General features: G+C 33.4%; 1 protein-coding gene across 1 annotated transcript; it reads right to left on the reverse strand.

Moving 5' to 3' along the window:
* Nucleotides 1-8,772: 8,772 nt before the first annotated feature.
* On the reverse strand, nt 8,773-9,963 carry LOC108195074 (protein LIGHT-DEPENDENT SHORT HYPOCOTYLS 4). Its single transcript, XM_017362010.2, has one exon. The coding sequence runs from the start codon at nt 9,555-9,557 to the stop codon at nt 8,976-8,978; it is 582 nt and encodes a 193-aa protein (XP_017217499.2). The 5' UTR covers nt 9,558-9,963; the 3' UTR covers nt 8,773-8,975.
* Between the last annotated feature and the right edge of the window lie 271 nt (nt 9,964-10,234).

The following is a 10,234-nucleotide window of genomic DNA, read 5'->3' on the forward strand; positions in this document are numbered from 1 at the left end:
TGTACTTAGTTTAACTAAGTAAGACATGAATTGGGCTAAGAGTCCTATATAAAGGAAGGACGCGTCCTCCTGCTTATAAAGTGAGGACGCGACCGACCCTTGGTGTTGCTTGAAAAGGACGCGTCCTCCGAGTCACAAGGAGGGACGCCTTACTTGAGAGTGTTGATGGAGAGACGCGACCGACCTCCGTCCACCCACGTCCTGTAATATGTGGAGGAGGGCACGCCCTCTTCGGAGGTGACCGAGGGGCGCGTCCCTTGTAAGAAGTTGACAATGAGATGAAGACCAAGGGCGTGCCTTTAACGGGGTGTCCTCGCCTCCCCGGGGGCGCGACCTCATGTTAAAGAAGGACCTGTCTGATGTGTTGTAAGAAGGCTCTTCTTATGAGAGAGTGTACATTCGCTGAGACAACCCTTCCGAGGGAGACGAAGACCGTCCCTCCGGGGATAGGAAGACCTACCCCTCCGGGGGGATATGACGACCCCTCCGGGGGATACGACGACTCTTCCGAGGTGTTGTAGCCGTTTTTGTATATCATGTGGAGGGGAGGACGCGCCCTCCCCAGACATGGCCCGGGAGGTGTGGTCTCTTGTCCAGTAAGGAGGATTGAAGACAAGATAAGGGAAGGACGCGCCCTCCCCAGACATGGCCCGGGAGGTGCGGTCTCTTGTCCAGTAAACAGGGATGAAGACGGGAATTGGGAAGGACACGTCCTCCCTATCAGGGCGCGTCCTTTGACTCAGAAGAGGCATAGTTATGAAATACATGATGAAAGAAAGAGGATGAGTGAGTCTCCGTGACAACCCTTCCGAGGGATATGAAGACTAGTTACCAAGCTCATTTGGTAGTTATCGGGCTCATCTGATAGTTCCCGGGCTCATCCGGGCATGATCTACAATCCTCAATCCTGCTATCTGCCGAGTTAACCCTCGTGTGGGGGCTTGAGGTGATCATGGCTCTTGAAGGCCCTCCGGGGTAACACGAAGGCCGATCATATGTCTGGATCCTGTATTCTGGTGAGTTAGCCCTCATCGGGGGATTGAGACGATCGTGTAATTCGGCTCCTTGTCTACCTTGTTTGAAGATGAAGACCTCACCGAGAGGTGAGGACATGTCCCTGCACCTCGAGGGGTTAGCCATGGCTCTCCCAGATAACTTCTCCATAAGAGTCGTGGTAGATGCTATCTCTCGTAGTGGAGATATCGTTGAATCCGTGATCTATTTGGATTAGGAGTCTGGGGTAGTCATACTCAAGACTAATTCTAACAGGAGTAGGATTCTCCAAGATGGGCCTTCGGCCTATCTCCGACCTTATCGCCAAGAGGCCTAGTCCTGATCAAACTAGGACTCTTGGTCCAATAGAACTACGTATGGCTTGATCCCCTATAAATAGGGGTACGTAGGCACATTGGGGGATCATGAGTTGAGAGCACGTGAGACCAACTCAAAACCCTAATCTCAGCCACCTCCTAAACACACAACCACCACTCTCCGTTAGCTAAAACCACCGTCACAGATCTTGATTCCGGCCACGAACCTCATCTTTGTTGATTACCAAATTCCTCTATCAACAGTACCCTATTTTACATACTGAGAATAATCTTATAATAATTAGACGGGAACAACGTAGAAAAATAAAGATATGAAATCATTTAATTCAAAGCAACTAGTGAATTAATAATTAATATGAAAGAAATTTTGAAGAATGAAGGAAAGTGACTGTGGATTGAGTAAACACAGTTAGCGGGGAATTCTTTTAGGCGTAGTTGGAAAATAAATTGTGAGAATTGAGAAAACATATAATTTTTAGTAATATAGTAAGTACCAATGCTTTGTGTTATGGCTGTAAACGAGCGAAGCCGAGTCGAACACTGTCACGTTTGAAATCGACTCGATTAAATAGTTCCGCCATAAATTTCAAGCTCGAAGTTGGGCTCGACAAGTGTTCATATGTCCGAGCTCAGCTCAAAAGCTTGTATTAAATCACTAAATATTGTGAAAAACTCGAATGCAATAAATTCGGATCGAGTTCGATTCAATTATATATATATATATATATATATATATATATATATATATATATATATATATATATATATATATATATATATATATATATATGGGGAAGATCCTAGGAAAACTCAATTTATCGAGAAAACTGAGAAACCCGTCTATCTACCGTAGATTAGTCATTTTAATCCAAAGGCTACTATAATTAGGTGATTTAGTAAATATATATTAACAATTCAGTAAAGCGCATAATCGTACATCAATAATAAAAAATCTTTTAGGCAAGTACTCATTTATGACCATATATACATATGATTTGATTAACATAAATAATAAGATATGTAATCAATTGATTTCCTTTTCTATATTATCTCTGTCTTAATCAATCATTTAATGCATTTAATAATTAATTTCAAAATTTAAAATTTCAAAAGATTTACCATGATCGAAGATAATTAATCATCAGAGATTCTTTCCAACATTGTGTACATATATTCTATTATAAAATATTTACGAGAATCTTTAGGTTTACATATATTTGAATCTCTCAGCATATTATAATATGTAGTAATTTAACTAAATCTTGAGATATATTCTATTGTGCATTATTCTACTGTATTGTAGTGAACATTTTTAGTAATCTCAAAATTTATATAATAAAATAATAAGAACCCTTAGTCGAAGTCAAATAAAATAACAAGTCATATTAAAATATTTAAAAGAATCACGATATATGGAATAGTTATTGGAAATTAATATTATAAATTTATTTATAATTATTACAATTATTGATTAGTTTCATCTACCATCTCATGTATGAGTAGGGAAATATAGTTTTGTAAGCAATTAATGCGTTTGATTATTTGAAATTCGAAAACTGTATCATTCTTATCTACTTATGGTATATCTTTTCCGCTCTCTCTCTCATTCCTATTTTTTTTCTTTAAACTATTCATCGTTAACAACCATTTTGAAGAGCTCAAGCTTTGTGTACTAGTGTATATTATATAAGCACAACGATTATTGTTCTTGAATGAAAGAATAAAAGCGGATACAATGTGTAATGTATTATAGCCTATTTATTTGTATAATATGAACGTATTAGAAGAACAAAGTGTGCATATATAAATATATATATATATATATTTGTGTGTGTGTGTGTGTGTGTGAGAGATAATGTAATAAAAACTAAATTGATCCCTTGTCTTTATATTTAGCATCCTAGATGAATGCAAACATGTACCTTTGACCAATGTTTTACATTTTTTTTTGAATTTAATTTATTTGTTATTCCATGTATTTCATTTTGTTACTAAGTTGAACAATAAGCATTAATTACATTGTTTTGAGATGATCTATATATTGTGCAAAATGAAGCGTAATTATAAGTTGTTTTTGCGTTGTTGATGTATATTCTTTTAAATCCGTGTTTAACTAACTAAATTAGGTTATGTTTGATATATTAACCGGTAATTGTTACACCATCGGAGAATGACCATCATTATAGCACGTTTAACAACTTGGACTGCTTTTACCATTTCCAAGGCGAATGAAAGCTGAAAAAGCACTGGAACAATTCAAGAATTTTCCTGATCTCTTTGTCAAACCTATTAGTGTGGTTGACCATGAGGAAAAGGTCTATCTCGCAGTTGAGCTGTTCGAAGCAATAAAGTATAAGAAAAAGCCATCCGAAGAAAGAAATAAGCTCCTTAAGTACAAATTTTTCTTACTTTCCTCTATGTTTTAATTTCATATTTAGTGTATGTAATTGGTAAAGTGTTATTGAAAAAATAACTTATATGTTACAGGAATATTTTGAGAATTGCTATTAAACTCGACTTTCATAATTAGCTTAATGATGGTTTTGAGCTGTTGGTGATAGCAAACGGACAACCTAAGTTATGCACGACATCTAATAGAAGGGTTGACTTGAAAAAGCAAGTAGTTCAACTAAAAAACATCATACGCAATACTATTAGAACTGGATGCGAAGATCAAAGACATCTCCGACACTTTTTTTTCGAGCTTGAGAATGCGGACACAATGTAAGTTTAATTGAAAACTAAATCACTCCTCAAACTATAGCTGGAAACACTAACTGTTGAAAATTTATATAATGTTGTGAAACGGTAAAAAATTACATAATCTAAATATTAAATTTTTGTTTTCTGTGTTATCATTTTGGTATTAGACATTCTAATCAAGGTGGACATGACTTATTTATGTTGTGAAACGGTAAATAATTACATAATATGAATATTAAAATTTTATTTTCTATGTTATTATTCTGATTAATCATCGTTATAAAATATTGTATATGACCTCTTTTATTTTCGGAGATGGATCCGCCACTACATACAATGATACTATCTTTGAATGGTTTCAGTTTGTGAGAAATTACTACAATCACGAGAATGAGAAGCGTCTTAAGGATCAAAAAGGGGTAATACTGTTGGTTTTTTTTATTTAGTAAGTATAAAATTGCACATAGGTGTATCATATTTTTGTGATTATGTTTTGTTACAGAATCTTTAGTATCCGTATGAAGACTTATACGGATTAACATATGACTTGGATAAGGTCTTTCCTAACTAGCATGAATCAATGCACACATGTATGTGTTTGCAGCATCTCTATGATGAATTTAAAGGCCGAGAGTATGTTTTTTAATTAATCATGTTGGTTATTTGATTTGAGAATCTTTATTAATTTTTATTTTGTGTGTAAAGGAATCGTGATGGAGTACAGCTGGCAATCCATTCCAAAATGGAAAACCATACCCGTGACTGGCTAAATATTTACTTAGCTGATTTCTTGGATGTGATAGATACTTATGATTTTGTACTTGGTAATCATTATAATTTTTTATGTAACAATCAACTTTTTTCTTCAAAGGTAACAATTGAATTATTGATTATTCGTGAATGGGCAGCCATAAAGTTTCAATTCATTGTAAGAATCCTGGCATCATGGAGTCTGTGAGGAATAAACTAATGACTGACAAGAAGGTAAAAAGAAATATTATTGTAATTAGTGAATTATAATTTCTCTTCCTAAAAATGGCATTTGATGACTCAGTTTTTACATTATTTATTAATTTATAGTAATAACAATAATAATTTAGTATTGTATTGATAAGATAATTTAGTATTGTATTGATAAGATGAGTTTAGAGTTTGAGATAATCACAACCACTCTCTGAACTACAGTAGAAACACTATTTGCGTGCACACACTGTTGAGAGAATGAATACATATTTTTGGAATAATTACAAATTGAATTCAAAATTCTGATTTGATACAAATGTGTAGGGTACATTTTATATTAGTGGTAGTAGAACAATCTAGATGGTGTATATGATGCATGTGCCTATTCAGATTTTATGTATTTTTAATATTATTAATATTATATGTTGACACATATTCATGAATATAAAAATGCATGATTAATTTTAGAAACTTCATGAAGTTTGCACAATCTTTCAGCTCTTTTTTTTTTTACGAAATTTACTTTATCTTTGCAGACTGTTTGTGGCTTTGCTGGCAACAAAAGAGAAAAAGTCGAAACAAGAAAAGATGCCAAAGATGCCCTAATTAGATTATTAAGTTACTTCGATAATATTAATATCTCTAGTACTTAGCACGGTTAGATAGCTCAAGTAGTGGTCAATCACCTAATATAAAATACTCATTCACACCACTTGAATACATGCTCTTTTATTCTTTTATAGTTTTCTCTACAAGCTGGAGGAGAAGTCCACATTAAACATTTTCCATTACCTTAGTTTCCCAGACGATGTCTGAAACTTGTTATCATTCGACAATTTCTCACCACACAAATCAAGTAAATCACGTGGACTTCCAGATATCAAGGTGGTAGAAGACATATTATGACGTCATCTTGTCAGCGATATAGAGACGAGATCATTCCGCAAACGGTTCACTGATCTATACTCCCTCCGTCCCTCGGAATTGTATACATATGGATTAGACACTGACACTAAGAAAAGTGTATAAAGTAATGTACAGTAAGAAGAAAGAGAAAGAAAAGTGGGTAAAGTAGTGTGACTCATCAATATATAATTGATAGATTTGGAAAAGTAGTTGAAAGTAATGGATGGGTGAGGTTTTTATATTATAAAACTTGACTATTTTGGGAAAGTTTTGAAATGTATAGAATTGAGTGGGACATCCAAAAAAAAAGTGTATAGATTTAAATGGGACGGAGGGAGTATAACTTAGTTTGTCAAAGGTAATAATCCTATTATATTACTCAGCCAACATATTTTAAGCAATTTTAGATATGTTTATGCATGCAAACTAGTAAATTGTAGATAAGTCTTAACTAAATTAAACAATGAATAGTCGCAAGGGTTAGTTCAGCTGGTTAAAGAGTGGACTTTTATCCTCTTGATCACAGGTTCGACTCTCTCCATTAAAAAAAATAAAGATTAAACAATGAATATAGTCTTTCCTTTAAAAAAAGATAACATCTAATTATAATCGTTGTCATTGAGCAAAACAAGAAAGCTATTAAACTTACATGAAAAAACGAGTTGCGTTAATTATCTACTTTAAATTAATTCCCCAGGCAAGAAAGTTATGCTAAAAAAATTCACGTTTTTTGTCATGTTTGAAAATAATTTTGACAAAATTTTGTTTTATATAATTTTTTCAAAATATTCTTTCTTCATATCAAAGTAAGAAATCTGCATGATTTGATCAATAAGGTCAAATATTTCATTACTTAGGATTTTGTAAGATTCTTTTGTGGTCCATCATCACGCCCCACAGAGTAGCATTCTTAATATGTTGGAATGCTAAGAAATTAGGTTCACATGAGTTTTTTAATTGACTTTTAAGTTTAAGTTAGCATAGATGCTAAAGAAATTATTGATAGACTGAATATGGTAAATTAGTGTTTTAAGTTAAACGTACAGTCAAAGAAATAGTCATTTTGATGATAATCCATTTTTTCTTGGAATCATTTTGATGATGATCTTAATGCAGAAAGAGAACAATTTGCTCAAGAAAATTTTAGGACCGGATTATCTTGCTTTAGCTTATATGAAAATTTTAAATCTATGTACAAATTGCAACGTTATAAAAGGTACAAATCAGTTCTAAGCGGGTCAATAAGTGGATTAATAATATATATTTAAATATTTAGTTATAATACTAATATATTTAAAAATAAAATTATGTTGTGATAAAAATTTTAAATTTATAATATTTATATATATATATATATATATATATATATATAATTTTCTAAATATACTTTTAGTTCTATTATAAAAAATAATATTTTAAAATTAAAATACTAGCAACTAAATATCATATTGACCTCTTATTTCGCTTAATGACCGCTTAACCCGTTTAATTTTAAGAAACACTTAATCACCCGCTTAGCACATAATCGAAGAGTTTTAGAAGCGAATTCTGCCAAAGTGACAGCATAAACGACCGCTTAATACGCCTTTTAGAGCAATGACAAATTGACATCTTAGTTTCAGCTTAAAACTTAATCAAAAGTTTGTGTCTCCATGCCATCACATAGTGGTAATAGTATATTTGTAAAGTTATACTCCCTCGGTCCCTTTCGATTGTTAGCATTTTAGAAAGAGAGTTCGACATAAAATGCTCATATATGTGGTATACTTTTATAAATTATCTTAATTTCTTTTCTAATGAATAAAAGTTTAATGTCCAAACTAATTTTATTGAGAAAAAAAAAATTCAACCCATAAGTTATGAATTTATGATCAATACGTCGCGTAGAGTATACATGACCAATAATTTCATTCTTTTTTATTTAGTATACTTGTCAAAGTCAGGTTGTGTATCTCTATTTCAAGTAGTCATTCTATAAATCTTTAATAGAACACTCTTTATTTTTCCATTTTAACCTTATGCACTGTGTAAAAAATATATGTTTTTTCAATTAGATATTAAGCTCAAAATTATATATACATATTTGTAAAACAAATTAATTTACAAGAATTGAATGAAATATTATAATTTAGCATGCATATAAAAGATACAGTTGGAATAACGAAATATTATTCTTAGCTATTTTTAAAGTTATAAAATTATTTAAATATATATACATATATGTATGAGAAATAATTTTGATTGCACGGGCTTCTACATTAATATTAATAATCTAAATCCCCTGATACATAAATTGTTATAACTGTACGTTTAAATACATAAATTGTTATGACTTTACGTTTAAAAATAATGACAGTATGATTTAGCGGGAAAAAAAAGTATTTTGTGCATCGGTCTTGCTCTTGATAGCATAATAAAGATTCTTACTAAATTCCGTTTGATTTGTAAAAAAAACATTGCTCGATTTATTAATCACACTCTGATTTGTTAAAAATTCCTGACTTATCCAAAAATCTTCGATAATTATAAATTCTGAGTCGATAGATTAATTGTAAGATTAATTCCAATTCCCAATTAATTCTCATGCACACTGGTGCGTGTAGTTTTAGCATTATTTCTCAAATCTCAACTACCAGTTCCATGGAGACAGGTGAGAGTTCTTTAGAATGTACATACTCTTTTATTTTTATTTTGTCTACCATTAATTATCAAAATAATGCTACATTTAGATATAATATTCACAACAGTTTTAGAGATAAGAGTTAAAAAGAAAAAAAAAAGAAAAAAAAAAGAAAAAAGAGTAAAGTTTGCACAGTGCATTCGCATAAGTATCCGCACAACTTTGCTCATATACCTTCTGCATAATCAATAATATAATTGCTCATATCAATCTCATATAACAAACATTATTATTACAGATAACCATATATAAGAAGGTTCAGAACCAATTGAGATAGATCAATTAAAGATTTGAACTGCTACAAGCCTACAAACGACGACAAAGTAACCCTAAAAGTGCATAATTTCATTCATTGAAACATGACTATATGAAATCTAGGTCATGATCATGATTTATATGGGAGGATGATGAGGAGCTTGCATCAGTGGCTGTTGAGGTGGCGCCACCCTCTTTCTCTTCTTCTTCTCATAGCTAATTCCTCTTGCTTTCGACTGTGAATCTCGAATTTCTCGAAGATATAGCCTAACAGCTCTAGCTCCAAACGGGTTGGCTTCTGGCTTCCCGCCATTTTCCTCATAGGCCGCTCTGAGGCGGCCTATGAGGGCATCAAGGCTGCCCCAAGCCTGCCTTAGCGGGCAGGAACATGGGGCAGGAGGATTAGGGTGCCCGAAGAAAGGACACAGTGGAATGTGGACCTTAGTTTTTCCAAACTGGTCAAGATACCGCAGAAACTCAAGAACATGGGCTCCGCTGCAGCGGGGGAGAGAGAGTGGTGGGCGGTGGTTGCGGAGGTACTGGCCGAATGTGTTCCAGTCACGGCGCTTCTGGTTTTCGTATCGGCTTAGGGTTGTTGGTGAGGTCACTGAGGTGGATGCAGAGGAAGCAACGGAATTTGTGTTTGTGGTGGAGATTAGCATGCTGCTTGTGTTACTGACTGAGTTTGATGAGTTGACTAGTTCTTGATTCAAGTTCATTTTGATTTCATAAACAAGATTTGATCAAAATTCTAAACCCTAGTCTTTGTTCTCTTGACAGAAGCACAACTAGCTAGGGTTTCATAATCATATCTTTCTAATATATGATCTGCAAGATTATTGATGGAAGAGTGGAGATCTAAGTAGCTAGATTCAAAGATGTGATTGTTTGGTTCTTGTCCTGATCATCTCTTCCTTTGATTGCTAGAAATTGATGAAGACCTAAGGATACAAGCAAAACATGGGAAGGAGGATTAAAGTGGATGGATGGTTTTTATCTAGAAAGTTTAAGAGAAAGATGGGAACATAGTTTCCTACAAAAGGAGAAAAAAAAAGGTACTATTCCTTCCCCTCAACAGGAGGACTGTGTGGCATTAGAGGAGATGGAGTGATGGAATTGTGAAGAGTGAAGGTACTTGGTTCGGGCTTTTGTGGAAATAAAAGAGGTTTGACAGTAAGATTGATATGATAGCTAGATAGTGACACCCACCCCAAACTGATTGTTAGCTCTCAGTTACTCTCTCTAACTACAACTTCCATAAAATTGTTGTCGTGTATTTAATCTGAATATTAAATAATTTTACGGGACTTGCAATTTTGAATGAATTCAATTTATATTTTGAATGAACTTTTTTTTGTGATATTCATAGTTTAACAATATTATTAAAAATATCAGC

The sequence above is a fragment of the Daucus carota genome, chromosome 1, assembly GCF_001625215.2.
Source record: "Daucus carota subsp. sativus chromosome 1, DH1 v3.0, whole genome shotgun sequence".
Classification (NCBI taxonomy): Eukaryota; Viridiplantae; Streptophyta; class Magnoliopsida; order Apiales; family Apiaceae; genus Daucus; species Daucus carota.

Bases quoted from the DNA above. Each gene is read 5' to 3' on its own strand.
- LOC108195074 (XM_017362010.2), bottom strand. From the start codon at position 9,557: ATGAACTTGAATCAAGAACTAGTCAACTCATCAAACTCAGTCAGTAAC.